At 41.6% G+C, this 20,276-nt stretch overlaps 2 protein-coding genes across 2 annotated transcripts in view; one reads left to right on the top strand and one right to left on the bottom strand.

Annotated features, from left to right (window-relative positions):
- PDHX (pyruvate dehydrogenase complex component X) overlaps positions 1–989 on the bottom strand; it is a gene marked incomplete in the record, with an annotated part of 121,987 nt that extends 120,998 nt beyond the window's left edge. Inside the window, 1 exon segment of the mRNA XM_077462896.1 lies at positions 829–989. Coding sequence (XP_077319022.1) covers positions 829–946 — 118 coding nt within the window.
- A 2,347-nt stretch (positions 990–3,336) lies between these two features.
- Positions 3,337–20,276, top strand: part of APIP (APAF1 interacting protein) — a 39,633-nt gene continuing 22,693 nt past the window's right edge. The window contains exons 1-3 of the mRNA XM_077462885.1: positions 3,337–3,598; positions 3,721–3,821; positions 8,803–8,851. Of these exons, the coding sequence (XP_077319011.1) occupies positions 3,551–3,598; positions 3,721–3,821; positions 8,803–8,851 (198 nt within the window). The 5' untranslated portion in view covers positions 3,337–3,550. The remainder of the gene's footprint in view (positions 3,599–3,720; positions 3,822–8,802; positions 8,852–20,276) is intronic.

The following is a 20,276-nucleotide window of genomic DNA, read 5'->3' as shown; positions in this document are numbered from 1 at the left end:
ATTACTTAAACCCACAAAACATATATACACACACACTAATATTTATATATAATATATATATATATATATATATATATATATATATATATATATATATATATATATATATATATATATATATAAAATGTATTCACATAAGTGAGTACACCCCTCACGTTTATAAATATTTTATTATATCTTTTCATGTGACAACACAGAAGACACTTGTCTACAATGTAAAGTAGTGAGTGTACAGCTTGTATAACAGTGTACATTTGTTGTCCCCTCAAAATAACTCAACACACAGCCATTAATGTCTAAACCGCTGGCAAAAAAAAGTGGAGTACACCCCTCAGTGAAAATGTCCAAATTGGGCCCAATTAGCCATTTTCCCTCCCTTCCCGCTGTCATGTGACTCGTTAATGTTACAAGGTCTCAGGTGTGAATGGGGAGCAGGTGTGTTAAATTTGCTGTTATCGCTCTCACACTGGTCACTGAAAGGTCAACATGGCACAACATGACAAAATATGGAAAATTTCAAGACGTGTGAATACTTTTTCAAGACACTGTATATACAAATATATTTTATCAAAAAAGTAAAAAAAAAAATATATATATATATATATATATATATATATATATATATATACACACACATACAAAAAAAAGGGTGTATACATGTATACCATATACGTTGGTCTCCAAAAACAATTCTATATACTGTATTTGGCCACACACACACACACACACACCAACAAGTGAGTGCCCCTCCCCCGGCTGGGTGTACAGGTGACACTGGTACTTGTAGTCCCACACAAGTCATGCCCAGCCCCCTCTCCTCTCTCTCACCCCATCTCCAGTGCGAGGTGTGAAGGGTCCTCAGTCCGCCCTCCTGTACCCGGCTCCGTACACTCCCCACCAATGACCTGACCAGCCTCCGGTATCCCAATCTCAAGGAGGCCGCCATCTTCCCACACCGCCCGCAGGACCCTGACCGGGGCTGCCTCACCTACTGCCTGAACAGATTTATTCCACTAGAAGGGCTGCCCAGAGCTGTGCCACTAAAAAACAGTGTCACCTCTCCACACACACCGGCCGCTTTACCATCAGTCACTTACACGCCGAATGTACCATAATAATGTAATTATCACTATGACTAATGCTCGGTACGGAATATGGGGTGTGCAGCCCAGAGAAGGAGAATAACTTCATCTGAGGCACTACAAGTCCCACGAGACATGAGCGAGAACCCGCTGGGTCTTGTAGTTCAAAGAGCTGAGCGGTGCAGGTTGACTACAGGGTGTCAAAGCGGGTGACATTTTTTTGGAGACCGGTTACTATTGGTTTCTATCGATGAAGTCACCGCAAAGATGGCGGCCAAAATGCAGACAATTAAAAAAAAAACTACAAAAATAATTTGAATAATAATAGCATCTATGAAATGAATAGTCTATTATTATTATTATTATTATGCACAATCTATCTCTATTATTATCTATCTATTATAAAACCCAATCTATTTATTTATCTATCTATTAATATTATTATACTCTATTATCTGTCTATTATTAGTATTATACATGATCTATCTACTTCTATTATTATCTATCTCTGTATCTATCTATAAGTCTATCTATCATTAGTTATCTCTCTGCATCTATCTATTTATCTCTATCTATCTATCTATTATTATTATTATTATCATTATTATTATACACAAATTTATCTATCTGTCTATCTATCTATCATTAGTATTATACACAATCTATCTCTATTATTATCTATCTATTTATCTATCTAGCTCTATTATTCTATCTATCCATCTATTATTATACACAATCTATCTATCTATCTCTATCATTAGCTATCTCTCTGTATCTAACTATTTATCTCTATCATTATTCTATCTATCTATTTATTATTATTATTATCATTATACACAAATCTATCTATCTATCTATCTATCTATCTATCTATCTATCTATCTATCTATCTATCTATCTATCTATCTATCTATCTATCTATCTATCTATCATCATCATTATTCTATCTATCTATTATTATTATTATACACAAATCTATTTATTTATCTATCGCTATCATTCTATCTATCCATCAATTATTATACACAATCTATCTATCCATTATCTATTTTTTATTATTATTATACACAAATCTATCTATCTATCTATCTATCTATCTATCTATCTATCTATCTATCTATCTATCTATCTATCTATCTATTATTATTATTATTATAATACTCTATCTGTCTCTAGCATCAGCTATCTTTATCATTATTCTATCTATCCATATAGCTATCTATCTATCTATCTATCTATCTATCTATCTATCTATCTATCTATCTATCTATCTATCTGTCTGTCATTATTATACTCCATCTATCTATCTCTATCATCGGCTATCTTTATCATAATTCTATCTATCATTATTATTATACACAATCTATCTATCTATTTATCTATCTATCATTAGTTATCTATCTATTATTATTATTATTATTATATGCTATCTGTCTATTTATCAATCTATCTATTATTATAATCTATCTATCTATCTATCTATCTATCTATCTATCTATCTATCTATCTATCTATCTATCTATCTATCTATATCATTAGCTATCTCTCTGTATCTATTTATTGATCTATATCATTATTCTATCTATCTATCTATCTATCTATTATTATACACAAATCTATCTTTTCATTATTATACACAAATCTATCTATCTATCTATCTATCTATCTATCTATATCATTAGCTATCTCTCTGTATCTATTTATTGATCTCTATCATTATTCTATCTATCTATCTATCTATCTATCTATCTATCTATCTATCTATCTATTATTATACACAAATCTATCTTTTCATTATTATACACAAATCTATCTATCTATCTATCTATCTATCTATCTATCTATCTATCTATCTATCTATTATTATTATTATTATACACAAATCTATCTATCTATCTATCTATCTATCTATCTATCTATCTATCTATCTATCTATCTATCTATCTATCTATCTATCTATCTATCTATCTATCTATCTATCTATCTATCTATCTATCTATCTATCTATCCATCCATCCATCCATCCATGCCAGTCATAAATCTACTAGGATTTGCAGTGTCTCGGCAGCTGGAGCCCAAACAACATGTATAGATGAGCGGCCATGTTCTTGGAGACCACATTACATTATATCCTATGAAGTAGGCGGAGCAAAAATGGCGGCACATGCGGAGACGTTTTTGTAATGTAGTGCTTTTTATCTGCTGTTTATACAGGGCTACAGATGATTGGGTGTTTCTATGTCATCACTGTGCTGCTCAGTCCTTCCATGAGGGTTGGATGGGAGGTTGGCTCCTCCTCGTCTGTTGCAGCAGCTGACTTCTCTCTCTATAGGCACACTGTACAGCACAATACAATATCAGGAAATCAACACACAGCACAGGGAAGCATAACACTGGACACTGCCAGAGATTTATATACAAAGAGGGTAAACAATTCCTGAGTCCAACAAAGCACAATCCAGGAAGCCATGTACTACTGCAATGGGGAGAACTGCAATCAGACTGACAGCGCTAAGGTATTGTGATCAGTGTGTGCATCCCAGGGGGGGCTATTACTACTGTTATTACTTATTATGATCATTGTTGTTCTTATTATGTTTTTGGATTAAGTAAGGTGACTGCTGTGATCTATTTTTAGGAGAAGGGACACCCACGACACTTGATCCCGGAGCTGTGCAGACAGTTCTATAATTTGGGATGGGTTACGGGGACCGGAGGCGGCATCAGCATGAAACACGGGTAAGATGTCCTGCATGTACATACATTAATGTATACATTATGACTAAATGGGACTGGCTTGATTTTTTTTCAAATAATCTACTATTCAGGCTTATTAGTAGGGATGAGCTCAGGCAAGTTGGGATCCAAAGCCGCACCCACCTGAGCGATCTCGCCTGTACTGAGCCAATGATATGCGACCGAGGCTTACCCCTTTGTATACATGCAGTCGGGGGGTGGAGAATGCCTCTGCCACCTATGATTGGCTGTTGACTTTGACATCTTCCCAGTGGGATTGCTAGGATCCCACCACACCTGAGCTCATTAAAGCAGAACTTCAGTCATTTGTTTTTCATCTTTCTGTCTATTAAATCTTCTGCCCTTGTTGTTTTAGCTTTGGATAGTAAAAATGTTTTTCTGCTAGTAAATACCTTATACAGCCCACTTCCTGTTTCTTGTCTGGTAAAAAGCCTAGGCTTATGACATCATACACAGCTCTAGCTCTCACTCTCCTGAGAGTCTTCCATGAAGGGAGGAGTCATATAAGGGCCAATGAAAGCTGCAGAGCTGGAGGCGTGCCTCTATGTGTAAATCCAGGAAGTGAACAGGGAGCAGCTTCAGCTGCCCACAGTTAATATGGATGCCGTCAGACTCAGTGGAGGGAGATTTCTGCAGCATATTTGGCAAGTACAGAATCACAGTATATAAAAAAGTAATATTCAAAGTGGTTGGAGGGAAGCTTCAGAATGTCAAAGATGTTTTTATTACAAATTATGTGAGCAGACTGCAGGTCCTCTTTAAAGTGTTACTAAACCCACAACAGTAAAATCAGTATGTATATGCAGTAAAGTATGCTTGTTATACTCACTGTGGAATCTATGGGGTTAATCCTCTGCATTGTGTAAAAAGTCAGTTTGATCCTGTCTTCTTTGATCCTCCCCTTCTTCCAGTGTCCCCATATCATATCCGTATAGTACAGAGGGCAGGGGACAAGCTGCACATGCTCAGTTCAGTGTGTGTATAGTGCTGACCAATCAGCACTGTCCAGAGGGTCAGGAGTCCTGCATCCTCATAGGACAGTCACAGGAGAATGAAAGCTCCTCCTACAAGCTTTAACCAGACACTGATATAAATCACAAGACTGCTCTAAGTGCTGATGAGAAAAGGGATTTAGCAGTTTATATTTACTAAAACGATTGCATTTCCATGTTCTGTGTACTGTGGGAGACCAGATATAGTGAATGCAGGGTCCTGGGTTTATAACATTTTAAAGAGGAACTGCAGTCTGCTCACATCATTTGTAATAAAAACATCTTTGCCATTCTTAAGCTTCCCTCCAACCACTTTGCATATTATCTTATATATACTGTGATCCTGTACTTGCCAAATATGCTGCAGAAATCTCCCTCCACTGAGTCTGGCTGCAGCCATTTTAACTGTGGGCAGCTGAAGCTGCTGCCTGTTCACTTCCTGGATTTACACAGACACACAGAGGCACACCTCCAGCTCCACACCTCGCATTAGCCCTCTTATGACTCATCCACCCTTCCTTCCTGGCAAACTCTCACGAGAGTGAGAGAGCTGTGCATGATGTCATAAGCCTAGGCCAGTGATGGCGAACCTTGGCATACCAGATGTTTTGGAACTACACTTCCCGTGATCTCTCATGCACTCTGTAGTGTAGATGAGCATCATGGGAAATATAGTTCATCTTTCCAAAATAGCTCAAGCTCTGTCAGATTGGATGGAGAGCATCTGAACAGCAATTTTCAAGTCTTGCCACAGATTCTAAATTGGATTTAGGTCTGGACTTTGACTGGGCCATTCTAGCACATGAATACACTTTGATCTAAACCATTCCATTGTAGTTCTGGCTGTATGTTTCGGGTCGTTGTCCTGCTGGAAGGTGAACCTCCGCCCCAGTCTCAAGTCTTTTGCAGACTCCAGGTCAGGTTTTCTTCTGAGATTGCCCTGTATTTGGCTCCATCCATCTTCTCATCAACTCTGACCAGCTTCCCCGTCCCTGCTGAAGAAAAGCATCCCCACAACATGATGCTGCCACCACCATGTTTCACGGTGGGGATGGTGTGTTCAGGGTGATGTGCAGTGTTAGTTTTCCACCACACATAGTGTTTTACGTTTAGGCCAAAAAGTTCAATTTTAGTCTCATTTGACCAGAGCACCTTCTTCCACGTTTGCTGTGTCCTCCACATGGCTTCTCGCAAACTGCAAATGGGACTTCTTATGGCTTTCTTTCAACAATGTCTTTCTTCTTGCCACTCTTCCATAAAGGTCAGATTTGTGAAGAGCACAACTAATAGTTGTGCTGTGGACAGATTCTCCCACCTGAGCTGTGGATCTCTGCAGTTCCTCCAGAGTTACCATGGGCCTCTTGGCTGCTTCTCTGATTAATGCTCTCCTTGCCCGGCCTGTCAGTTTAGGTGGACGGCCATGTCTTGGTAGGTTTGCGGTTGTGCCATACTCTTTCCATTTTCACATGACGGATTAAACGGTGCACCGTGAGATGTTCAAAGCTTGGGACATGTTTTTATAACCTAACCCTGCATTAAACTTCTCTACAACTTTATCCCTGACCTGTCTGGTGTGTTCCTTGGCCTTCATGATGCTGTTTTGTTCACCAAGGTTCTCTAACAAACCTCTGAGGGCTTCACAGAATGGATGTAATTATACTAAGATTAAATTACACACAGGTGGACTCTATTTACTAATTAGGTGACTTCTGAAGGCAATTGGTTCCACTAGAATTTAGTCAGGGGGATCAGAGTAAAGGGGGCTGAACACAAATGCACGCCACTACATGAGATATTTATTTGTAAAAAAATTTGAAAACCATTTATCATTTTCCTGCCACTTTGTGTTGGTCTATCACATAAAATCCCAATAAAATACATTTAAATTTTTGGTTGAAACGTGACAAAATGTGGAAAATGTCAAGGGGTATGAATACTTTTATTCTCTTATCGAGGACTCTAGGACTGTTGGGTGGTGATCGTGCCTGCTATGGCTCCTAAAGGAGCTGACCTACAGGTACGGTGATTCACGCAGGGGAGCCAACCTGCCGTCGTTAATGTACATGGGCAGGTCAGGAAGTGGTTAAAATCCACCCTGCTCTGCACATGCTCAATTGCTTTCTATTTTTTGGTACTGTACTGAAAATCTAGACAGCCTAAAGAATTCTTGCTGCCCAGGTGCAAAATGGTGGCCTCTAGCCAGAAAAAAAACCAGGAGCAATGCTGGAAGCAATTTACAGCGCACACGTATTTTGGTATCATATCTGGAATGTCTGTTCCTTGCTAAAGAACATTATTTTTTATCAAGTTGTTCTGGGTAAAGTTCCAATTTAACAGACCAAAAAGGAGCAAATAAGAAAACGTTTTTATTGTTAGAATTTACATACACTTTAACCCTGCCACCAATATATGTCATATGTCAGTAGACGTGGTCTGAGAATGGGGTTTAACCACTTCAGCCCCGGAAGATTTTACCCCCTTCCTGACCAGAGCACTTTTTGCAATTCGGCACTGCTTCGCTTTAACTGACAATTGCGCGGTCGTGCGACGTGGCTCACAAACAAAATTGCTATCCTTTTTTTCCCACAAATAGAGCTTTCTTTTGGTGGTATTTGATCACCTCTGTGTTTTTAATTTTTTGCGCTATAAACAAAAAAAGAGCGACAATTTTGAAAAAAACACATTATTTTTTACATTTTGCTATAATAAATATCCCCCAAAAAAATAAGCGTTTGGTTTACCAAAAGTTATAGCGTTTACAAAATAGGGGATAGTTTTATGCCATTTTTATTCATTTTATTTTATATATAATATATTTTTTGTACTAGTAATGGCGGCGATCAGCGTTTTTTTTTTTTATCGTGACTGCAAAATTATGGCGGACACATCGGACATTTTTGACACGTTTTGGACCATTGTCATTTATACAGCAATCGGTGCTATACAAATGTGCATGTGAAAATGACCCTGGCAGTAAAGGGGTTAACCACTAGGGGGCAGTGTAGGGGTTAAGTGTTCCCTGGGGAGTATTTCTAACTGTGGGGGGGGCGTGGCTGTGTGTAACACATCACTGATCTCTGCTCCCAATCACAGCAGAGATTAGTGACAGTGTCACTAGACAGAACGGGGAAATACTTGTTTACATTAGCATCTCCCGTTCTTCCTCTCCTTGAGGCGTTTGCAGGTATCCCCGCGGCGATCGAGTCCGCGGGACCCGCGACCCGACTTGCGGAGCTTGCCCTGCGCTGGCCGCCTCTTAAAGGGACAGGTACGTTAGTTTGCCTGTACGAGCCCTTCTGCCGACGTATATCGGCACGTGGCGGTCGGCAAGCGGTTAAACCTGATAAGCTGGTTGTCAGGTGGAAGCAATTAGGCAGTAACCAATTGATTTCACCCCCCCCCCCCAATACATTAGCATCCCCACCCCCTGCCTTGTTTTCCAGACTCCACTCTCCCACCTGTTGGCCAAGGAACCCCATGGCGCCAGGTAGAGGGCAGGGAGAACAGGGTACAACCATTCACTCCTTAGGTAGAATGAGTCCAGAAAGCGAAATGCGTTACATCACTTCCAGGTTCAGCAGTCAATTTCCCTGGTCATTGTGGTTGAGTTTCATTGGAGGACAGGTGAGACATCAGGGGTCTAATAGACCCTAGAATTAATGCAACGCTTTCTCCGATTGAACAGGATGGGGAGGTGACCTCATCCAATTAGAGAACACTTTGCATACATTTAGGAAATAGCACCCATGCCGAGCGGCTGACCTCCTGTGTTCACAAATCGGCAGGGCTCTGCACGAGACCACTGGAGTCGTGGTGTCTACTTAAAACCCCCTCCATAGGCTTTAGTGGGGTTTAATGCAAAGTATTCAAATTTAAAGCAAGATTCACAAATCTCTTCACCTTTTTGCTTTTTACTCCCCTTTCTATGTTAATTATTGTCTTTTATAATGTTTGTTGTTTGCTTTTTCCAGGGAGGAAATTTATATTGCACCGTCTGGTGTCCAGAAGGAAAGGATACAGGTACGACGAGTCCCCTTTATTCATCACTGGCCTTGTAGGTGGACCCTAATATTCCAGCATTGGTTCCCCCAGAACTGTTATATACTATTGGGTGGATGGCATTTGACGAGAGAGCACATCACATGTTTAAAGCATACCCCTAGCCAGATCTGGAGACAGATATGTAAAGCTAAATCGCATGCTAATTTTTTTTTTTTGTCATTTTGATCAGCCATTCTCACATTGCAGGAGCCCCTGCTGGTCTCCCCTTTATGTAAACAATGATGATTAACAACTGATCCCCCTACCCCCAGACTGCTGACTGGAGTCTGGACAGGAGCATCAGCAAGTCATAACCTCATTGCTCTGATTTCTCTGCCCCCTGTTTCGGCAAGCTTCCAGTATTAAATTAAAAGCCCCGTGTAATGCAGCTTAAGTGCTCCACACTGTTGGCTTTCTCTTTCCTAGTCTGATTGCTGCTGTGCTGGAGATCTCAGGAAGCTAATATAAAGACAGATTTGATCACCTATACTAGCTGGCTAATTTATAACAAAAAGCAGATACCATTCTGCGACAAATAACCTACACCAGGGGTGTCCAAACTTTTTTCAAAGAGTGCCAGATTTGATGAAGGGAACGTGTGGGAGGGCCGACCATTTTCCCTGACATTTTTTGAAACATTAAAATTCAGTCTGTGTGTTAGTTTGAGCACTAATACTCCGCCCAACAAGAATTCTCTTGCCTTTGTGGCTGTGTGTGAGTAAAGAGATGAGCTCGGGCGTGTTATTTGGATATACCATATTTATTGGCGTATAACACGTACCCTCACTTTAAGAGGGACTTTCAAGAAAAAAACTTAAATTTTACATACAAAACTATGAAGCAAAATAAGGGTCAGTGCCCATCTGCAGCCCCACCATTGCCATGAGTGCAGCATCCACCATCATTGCCCATCTGCAGCCCCCCATCATTGCCCATCTGCAGCCCCCCATCATTGCCCATCTGCAGCCCCCCATCATTGCCAAGAACGCAGCCCCCGTCATTGGCAAGAACTCAGCCCCCCATCATTGCCCATCTGCAGCCCCCCATTATTGCCCATCTGCAGCCCCCCATTATTGCCCATCTGCAGCCCCCCGTCATTGGCAAGAACGCAGCCCCCCGTCATTGGCAAGAACGCAGCCCCCCGTCATTGGCAAGAATGCAGCCCCCTGTCATTGGCAAGAACGCAGCCCCCCGTCATTGCTAAGAACGCAGCCCCCCCCCGTCATTGGCAAGAACGCAGCCCCCCGTCATTGGCAAGAACGCAGCCCCCCGTCATTGGCAAGAACGCAGCCCCCCGTCATTGCTAAGAACGCAGCCCCCCGTCATTGCTAAGAACGCAGCTCCCCCGTCATTGCCAAGAACGCAGCTCCCCCGTCATTGCCAAGAACGCAGCTCCCCCGTCATTGCCAAGAACGCAGCTCCCCCGTCATTGCCAAGAACGCAGCTCCCCCGTCATTGCCAAGAACGCAGCTCCCCCGTCATTGCCAAGAACGCAGCTCCCCCGTCATTGCCAAGAACGCAGCTCCCCCGTCATTGCCAAGAACGCAGCTCCCCCGTCATTGCCAAGAACGCAGCTCCCCCGTCATTGCCAAGAACGCAGCTCCCCCGTCATTGCCAAGAACGCAGCTCCCCCGTCATTGCCAAGAACGCAGCTCCCCCGTCATTGCCAAGAACGCAGCTCCCCCGTCATTGCCAAGAACGCAGCTCCCCCGTCATTGCCAAGAACGCAGCTCCCCCGTCATTGCCAAGAACGCAGCTCCCCCGTCATTGCCAAGAACGCAGCTCCCCCGTCATTGCCAAGAACGCAGCTCCCCCGTCATTGCCAAGAACGCAGCTCCCCCGTCATTGCCAAGAACGCAGCTCCCCCGTCATTGCCAAGAACGCAGCTCCCCCGTCATTGCCAAGAACGCAGCTCCCCCGTCATTGGCAAGAATGCAGCCCCCTGTCATTGGCAAGAACGCAGCTCCCCCGTCATTGCCAAGAACGCAGCTCCCCCGTCATTGCCAAGAACGCAGCTCCCCCGTCATTGCCAAGAACGCAGCTCCCCCGTCATTGCCAAGAACGCAGCTCCCCCGTCATTGCCAAGAACGCAGCTCCCCCGTCATTGCCAAGAACGCAGCTCCCCCGTCATTGCCAAGAACGCAGCTCCCCCGTCATTGCCAAGAACGCAGCCCCCCCCGTCATTGCCAAGAACGCAGCCCCCCCCGTCATTGCCAAGAACGCAGCCCCCCCCCGTCATTGCCAAGAACGCAGCCCCCCCCCGTCATTGCCAAGAACGCAGCCCCCCTCCGTCATTGCCAAGAATGCAGCCCCCCCCCCCCCCCCCCGTCATTGCCAAGAATGCAGCCCCCCCCCCCCGTCATTGCCAAGAATGCAGCCCCCCCCCCCCCCCGTCATTGCCAAGAATGCAGCCCCCCCATCATTGCCAAGAATGCAGACTCACCATTGCAATCACTGCAGCCTGACTAATTCCCATCCATCTGCAGCCTCGGAGGGGACAGGGAGGGGGGCAGGATGAGGATGAGCGCCAAAAGATTAGCTACAGGAGAAACCCCTGTTTTCTCTGCGGCCTCTTTAATAGAAAGTCCCGCCTCCTTTGATGGACAAATCAGTCGTCCAATGGCAGCGCTGGAGACTGGACTTTCTATTACAGAGGCTGCTGTGTAAACAGGAAATACTCCTGTGTGCACGGCACTTGTCCCGCCACCTCCCTGTCCCCTCCAAGGCACCTGGACATATATCTCTACCTTGGCCTCGGCACTAGGAGATCGCTGGGGGCCACAAAAGATATATATGTCCAAATAACCAGGCGGGCCGTTCAAAACCGGAACACGGGCCACGATTGGCCCCGCGGGCCAGACTTTGGACATGCCTGACCTACACTGTCCCTGCAGTGATTTGCTTTTTTTAACCACTTAAGCCCTGGACCATTTGGCTGCCCAAAGACCAGAACACTTTTTGCGATTTGGCACTGCGTCACTTTAACTGACAATTGCGCGGTCGTGCGATGTGAATCCCAAACAAAATTGACGTCCTTCCCCCCCCCCCCCCCACAAAATAGAGCTTTCTTTTGGTGGTATTTGATCACCTCTGCGGTTTTTATTTTTTGCGCTATAAACAAAGAAAGAGCGACAATTTAAAAAAAAAAAAGAAATATTTTTTTACTTTTTGCTATAATAAATATCCCCAAAAATGTATAAAAACAATATTTTTTTTCTCAGTTTAGGCTCATATGTATTCTATATATTTTTGGTAAAAAAATTGCAATAAGCGTATATTGACTGGTTTTGCGCAAAAATTATAGCGTCTACAAAATAGGGAATAGTTTTATGGCTTTTTTATAATTTTTTTTTATTTTTTTACTAGTAATGATGGTGATCTGCGATTTTTTTTTATTTATTTTTTTATCGGGACTGCAACTTTATGGCGGACACGTCGGACAATTTTGATACATTTTTGGGACCATTGGCATTAATACAGCGATCAGTGCTATAAAATTGCATTAGCAAAAAGAAAAGATAAGATTGCGCTATGGACAAATTTACCTGTTTGCTAGACAAGTTTAAATAAGTTTAAATGTTAAAATGACTACAATAAAGTGAACTGTGAAGGGTTAAAGCTGCCTGTGCTTGAAACCTATCCCTCAAGATGGGAATAGATTAGAAATCTGAAAAATAAATTAAGCTTTGGCGCTAAAACCTAAATGGTGTACTAAAAATGCTAATATTCTGCAAATTACATAAAATGAAGCCCAATGTGGGAATTTCACCAATACACTGTATATGTGATATTAAAAATATATGTGAATGGGAATGTGTATCCGTTATCTTACATAACAACTATGCACAAGTGTGGTAAAAAATAATAATAACTATGCACAAGTGTGGTAAATAATATGATGAAAAATACAACTAATCTATCACAACTAAAAATGTAAGTGCTTTGGTAAAAAGTGCTTTTGCTCACATAAATGAGCCAATACTTATACTCTAAAAAGTGATAATCAAAAAGGCATTGTGAAACTACCAAGTGAAAACATCAAAAAGATCATATAATGTCCAATCCAAAATATATTATAATGTCCAACTGAAAATATTTATTCAAAGTCGCATCATCTAGTTGCTGAAAAAACGCATAAGACTTTTATCAGATAGGAAGGTGAAGCAAGGTGACTGGTGAAAACAAGGGTTAAATTCCTCTCCGGTGCGCCACTCTGTGTTAGAGAAGAAATGTATATATGCGCTCACCAGACATTAAACCCCCAATGGGTTAGCCAAGCAGTCACAGTATGAGCCACTGTGCAGCTCTCTCAAGGCTCTGCCACCGCTGTGCTGTGGGGATATTTTACACTCTTCCTTCCGTGAATGGTCCGTTTAGCGTTTGTACATGAAGGGAAACAGAAGTACAGCCATGGTGCAATATTGTTGTGTAAACGTACAATGTTTATTAAAATCAGTTTTACTCACAAATTCCAAAAAAGATAGATCGCTGTGAAATATGTTCCGCCGGCGTTACTGCTTGAATAGCAGTGTAAGGTGCACGTTCTAGGCCACGCCCTACGCGTTTCGTCAGAGCGACGTCATCTGGAGCGGCCATATTGGTGCACCTTCACGTTTATGTAGGGTGCAGTGCTCTTCTGCGCTTGCGCGATGTATTAGCGCCATTTTAATTGTGGGAATGCCCTATCCGAGCCGCTGTGCGTCTATATTGTATGGTCTCTTGTGACAGTATAAACGTGGGAAGACTCTTTGCTTATTGTCAATCCAGGGTGTGCCGTCTTCTATTGTGTAACGGTCACAATTAAACTTTTGCCTACATGTTTGTAATTGCGGACTCCGGGCATGGTGAGATATAATAATGTAGCACCGCAACCTACATAACTATTCCAGTATACTTATAAAGGGAATATCAGCAATTATGCATGAATACAATTGGTATCTTTCAATATACTCATAAAAAGAGGTTAACCACTGTACATAAAAACAATTAGTAAAATTAATATAAAATTAATACAGTGTATGTAAAAAATATATGTAAAACATACAGAAAAGAAAGGAGAAATTATTAAAATATATAAGGACCAAGTATATAAAATTTAATATAAAATTTAATATATTTAATATATTTAATAGTAATACCCTGACCAGCTGCATATTGCATGTGTTACCTGCTGGGCTTCCTGACTACAGGATTTTTATATGTGTTTATTTTCAGTCTGAATGGTTAAAAACAAGAATACAAAAAACTATATGTCCACTATATTAATAAATGGACATATTCCCCGGTAAAGAGGACAGGAGGAGAGGAAAAAAACTAAAAGTGAAAAAATGTGTATGTGTGCTACTAAGCTCACACAAATTAGAAAAAACTTTTTTTCTCTTTTACCAATAAGCTGAAATAAATATATTGTGGGGAGATATTAATATCTGCTCATTTTTAAAAGGCCTTATTTTAAAACATTTGTTAATAGGGCAAACTAGATAGAAGAAGTGCAATGAAAGGAAACTAATAGTGAAGTTGAATGGGGAACTCAGTGTTTAGATGTATACCTCGTTTCAAGGCCTTGTGCATGGCCTTACATGTTGCTAGACATATTCTCCAGTAGGGGGCAGACTTTTTTCTGTAATGTCAAACAATTATTGGTAGGGGGGGGGAGAAGGGAAAGGAAAACCTTCTAGGTTATGGTTCGAATGTTATATTGTGATTTATTGGTTTATTTGGTCTATATTAGTCCTGCCCTGAGCCGATAATGTATAGTTATGAGTTTAGACTGGGGGAGTTTTAAAAGTTCGTTAAAAAACAATTCAAATCCAGCTCTACATTCATTCCCTGGGGTTGGAGGGTGTCTAAATTGTATATCCATTTGGTTTCATTTCTGGATATTTTGATGGTTTTGTCCTCACCTCTCCAGTGGGCCTTTACTTTGTCAATACCATAAAATGTCATCTGTCCTGGGTCACGATTATGGTAATCCCTAAAATGTCTGGAGACACTGTGATTGGGGTACCCTTTTTTGATATTCCTAATATGTTCACCAATTCTAGTTTGGAGTTCTCTCGTGGTGCGTCCTACATATTGTCTAGAGCAGGGGCACTCTATAATGTAGGTGACATAAGTGCTTTTGCATGTAATGAGCTCATTTATTCTATATTCTTTTTTATTTGAAGCTGACTGAAAAGTGGTTCTTTTCTTTTCAGTTTTTTTACTATTTCTACACGGGAGGCATTTACCGCACCTGAAAAAACCTTTCAGATTGCCCCCTACTTTAATTTGTTTCGGGGGATCAATGGTGTTTTTAACAAGTTTGTTCCTCAATGTAGGTGCCCTTCTGTAAATGAATCGCGGTTTTTTTGGGAGGATATCTTTGAGTGTGTGATCTGCTTTCAAGATAGGCCAATGTTTCTTGATGATGGATTCCACCTCTTTATGTTGCCTATTGTATCCCGTGAGGAAAGCAACTGATGAGTTGTTAATTCTATCTTGTTTTTTATCTTCCAATAATTTGTTCCGTTCCATTTGTTTTATTTCGTTTTTGAGTTTGCGCAGGCCCCTTTCATCATATCCCTTATTTTTGAACCTTTCTATTATTATTTCCGCTTGTTGTTCGTAGTCAGTGCTTCTGCTGCAGTTTCTGTAAAGTCGCATCAGTTGGCCTTTCGGTATGTTCCCCAACCATTTAGCATGATGACAACTATTTGTGGGAATGTAACCGTTACGGTCGGTGGGTTTGAAGAAAGTGCGTGTGCCCAGTTTGTTTCCTTCCTTGTATATTTGTAGATCTAAGTAATTTACACTATTGCTGTTGTAATTACCAGTAAATTTTATGTTGTAAATATTATGGTTGATCTCGTTGAAAAATTCTTGTAGTTGTTCTGCTGTGCCACCCCATATTATCACGATATCATCTATATACCGTCGGTACATTTTGAGGTTCTCCCTATGTACACCATATATTTGCTCTTCCTCCCATCTATTGAGAAATAAATTCGCTACACTGGGGGCATATTTGGCCCCCATGGCTACGCCTTTGATCTGATTGTAGTATGTTCCCTTATACCAAAAATAATTGTGGTGCATTGCCATTTTAAGACCTTCCGTTAGATATTGTATTTGCTCTTGTTTTAGGTCAGACATCTGTTGCAATGCCCACTCGACGCTACTGAGCCCATCATCCTGTCTTATATTGGTGTATAACGATTCCACATCAATCGTAACCAATAGGTCTTTCTCTTGAATTGTCAGATTTTTCAGTTCTCCAATCAGTTGTTTGCTGTCACGTAAATAAGACTTTCCTTTGATTACCAACGGTTGCAGGAAGCCATCAATATAGGCCCCTAATCTGGAGAACAAGGAATCGATCCCACTCACAATTGGTCGCCCAGGTGGGTTGTTTTGATTCTTGTGTATTTTAGGGACGTGGTATATAATTGGAGTTTTAGGTGCCTTCTGTATTAGATATCTGGATTCCTTTTTGTTTAAAATGCCGAGGGTTTTTCCTTTTTCTACAAATTTTTTAAGTTTCCTTTCGTATTCGGCTTTGGGATTTTTCTTCAGTTTCTTATAGGTGTTAGGGATGTTAAGTAAATTCTCCATTTCCCTCTCGTAGTCCTGTTTGTTTAAAATTACCAGGCCCCCCCCTTTGTCCGCTGGTCTGATTACTATGCCTTTCTGTTTTTCTATCCGCTTAATGGTGTTCCATATGTTTTTTCCTTTAGTTCTTTTTACTTCCAAGTTCTTCAAATCGTTCTCCACCATCTTTCTGAAAACTTTTATATTCTCATCCTGCGTTACCTTAGGGTTGAATGTGGAGTTGTTCCTTAATTGGGAATGTTTGTATGGACCGTTGTCTTTGTCCCTAGTATTTGGCTTTGTTGGACCAAAGAACTTGGTGATATTAAGTTTCCTCACAAATTTTTGGAGATCTATGTAAGTTTCAAATTTATCCAGACCTTTATCAGGTGCAAATTTCAACCCCATGTTTAAAACTCTGAGTTCCTCTTCTGTGAACACGACTTGGCTGAGATTGTAAATGCCATCTCCTATTGTTCTCTTCTTCTTTTTCTGGAGGCCTCCTCTCTTCCCCCTTGTACGTTTTCTGTTTGCCAGTCTGATGGCCTGTGTGGTTCCGCCCTTCTCTGTTGCCAAGGGCGTTCGTGTTCTCCATGGTTTCTCCTTGGGTTGTCTTGTCTGGTCCATCTCGGGTTCCAACCTCCCTTTCTGTAATGGCTTCTTTGCTGGTTTCTTCCCGGGTATCGAAAAGGTCCTCCTTCTCTCCATGGGTTGTGATAAGTGTCCGGTATTCTGGGTGGTCTGCGCTCCTGCCCCCTGTGAAAAAAATCTCTATTGTATCCCCTATTCCTATAAGGGGTGTATTGGGGGTATTCCCTCAGGGGTGAATACCTATTGGGACCTATTTTTACATACACTGTATTAATTTTATATTAATTTTACTAATTGTTTTTATGTACAGTGGTTAACCTCTTTTTATGAGTATATTGAAAGATACCAATTGTATTCATGCATAATTGCTGATATTCCCTTTATAAGTATACTGGAATAGTTATGTAGGTTGCGGTGCTACATTATTATATCTCACCATGCCCGGAGTCCGCAATTACAAACATGTAGGCAAAAGTTTAATTGTGACCGTTACACAATAGAAGACGGCACACCCTGGATTGACAATAAGCAAAGAGTCTTCCCACGTTTATACTGTCACAAGAGACCATACAATATAGACGCACAGCGGCTCGGATAGGGCATTCCCACAATTAAAATGGCGCTAATACATCGCGCAAGCGCAGAAGAGCACTGCACCCTACATAAACGTGAAGGTGCACCAATATGGCCGCTCCAGATGACGTCGCTCTGACGAAACGCGTAGGGCGTGGCCTAGAACGTGCACCTTACACTGCTATTCAAGCAGTAACGCCGGCGGAACATATTTCACAGCGATCTATCTTTTTTGGAATTTGTGAGTAAAACTGATTTTAATAAACATTGTACGTTTACACAACAATATTGCACCATGGCTGTACTTCTGTTTCCCTGCATGTACAAACGCTAAACGGACCATTCACGGAAGGAAGAGTGTAAAATATCCCCACAGCACAGCGGTGGCAGAGCCTTGAGAGAGCTGCACAGTGGCTCATACTGTGACTGCTTGGCTAACCCATTGGGGGTTTAATGTCTGGTGAGCGCATATATACATTTCTTCTCTAACACAGAGTGGCGCACCGGAGAGGAATTTAACCCTTGTTTTCACCAGTCACCTTGCTTCACCTTCCTATCTGATAAAAGTCTTATGCGTTTTTTCAGCAACTAGATGATGCGACTTTGAATAAATATTTTCAGTTGGACATTATAATATATTTTGGATTGGACATTATATGATCTTTTTGATGTTTTCACTTGGTAGTTTCACAATGCCTTTTTGATTATCACTTTTTAGAGTATAAGTATTGGCTCATTTATGTGAGCAAAAGCACTTTTTACCAAAGCACTTACATTTTTAGTTGTGATAGATTAGTTGTATTTTTCATCATATTATTTACCACACTTGTGCATAGTTATTATTATTTTTTACCACACTTGTGCATAGTTGTTATGTAAGATAACGGATACACATTCCCATTCACATATATTTTTAATATCACATATACAGTGTATTGGTGAAATTCCCACATTGGGCTTCATTTTATATAAAATTGCATTGATTACTATAAAAATGTCATTGGCAGTGAAGGGGTTAACCACCAGGGGGCAGTGAAGGGATTAAGTGTGTCCTATTCTTTGTTCTAACTGAAGGGGGGGAAGGGGACTGTGTAGGGGACATGACAGATCACTGTTCATACTCTGTATGAACAAACAATCTGTCTGTCTGCCTCAGAGAATCGGAAACTGTGTGTTTAAACACACAGATCCGGTTCTCCGTGTGCCCCCGAGCGATCGTGGGAGCCCGACGGTGATCGCGACCGCCAGGCACTCGCATCGGCTACGTGAGCAGGGGGCGCGCGTGCGCCCCCTAGTGGTCGTCTATGGTAACGACGTACCATGACAGCGGTTTGCGCAGCCGAGCCATGTTGCCGCAGTATAACTGCAACGGCTAGTCAGCATGCGGTTAAATACACTATATTGCCAAAAGTATTGGGACACCTGCTTTTAAATGAACTTTAATGGCATCCCAGGCTCATCCATGTCTTTATGGACCTTTCTTTGTGCACTGGTGCGCAGTCATGTTGGAACAGGAAGGGACCATCCCCAAACTGTTCCCACAAATTTGAGAGCATGAAATTGTCCAAAATGTCTTGGTATGCTGACGCCTTAAAGTGTTTTCTTTTTTCATAGAACCTGTTGGTTGAATAAAAAAACTGACTAATACATTAGTCAGTTTTTTCGTTCAACCAGCCTTGGCTGCAAATACCTGCTGTGACTCAGGCACGGCGGTGAAGAGTTATCGGGGTGCGGTAAGGCGTCATCAAAGCATTGGTCACCCCTAAATTCTGCATTCAGTCATGCCCCCCGAAATTCTGTCTTTACGCCAATAGAGACTTCACATTATACTGGCTGGCTCTGTGTGCCCCTTACCGGGGACTGCTAAGTAACAGTCTTCAAATTGGTTCCTTGATGAAAGCCTTCTTATCTCACATACGCACTTAAGGGGCAATTGAGGGACTTTAAATGGACCTTAAATAATTAAACCTAAGAGCCCTGCTTTAAAACCGGAACCTTCTAATGGCTTTAGTAGGGAAGATGTACTTCCTCCCATTTTGTTAACACTTTGTTACTATATGCTCATGTTTCTTGCCCCTTATGCCCCATACACACGGTCAGAAATTCCAACGGAAAAAGTCCGATCGGATTATGTTGTTGGAAAATCCGATCCTGTGTGGGCTCTATCGGAAATTCCGTCGGAAAAAGTTTGAGAGCTAGATCTATTTTCCGACAACAAAATCCAATCAGACTTTTTCCAATCGTGTGTAGAGAATTCCGATGCACAAAGTGCCATACATGCTCAGAAAAAATTTGGAGATGAAAGCTATTGGCCTCTACATAGTCCCGTCGTACGTTTTGTACGTCACCTTGTTCCGAACGATTGGATTTTCCGACAACTTTGTGCGACCGTGTGTATGCAACAACAGTTTCGGACAAAATCCGTCAGAAAAATTCAGACGGATTTTGTGATCGGAATGTCCGACCGTGTGTACAAGGGCATTAAGTTAAAGTTAAGTTAAAGCAAAACTTTACTGCCACCCCAATCCCCTTCACCCGCCCCTCTACCATGCCTTCAGCTTCCAAAGTAAAATACATGTTCTGATGCACTGCCCAGTCTCTGCCAGGTATTTGGGTCCTGACAGAGACTGGTAGCGCATCTGCGGGCGCATTGGGAGATTTTCTGCACATT

The sequence above is a fragment of the Lithobates pipiens genome, unplaced genomic scaffold (assembly GCF_037356315.1).
Source record: "Lithobates pipiens isolate NorthernLeopardFrog02 unplaced genomic scaffold, aLitPip1_a1.2 Scaffold_10, whole genome shotgun sequence".
Classification (NCBI taxonomy): Eukaryota; Metazoa; Chordata; class Amphibia; order Anura; family Ranidae; genus Lithobates; species Lithobates pipiens.
The sequence above is the reverse complement of the archived record's forward strand: the minus strand, read 5'-3'. Positions and strand labels throughout refer to the sequence as shown.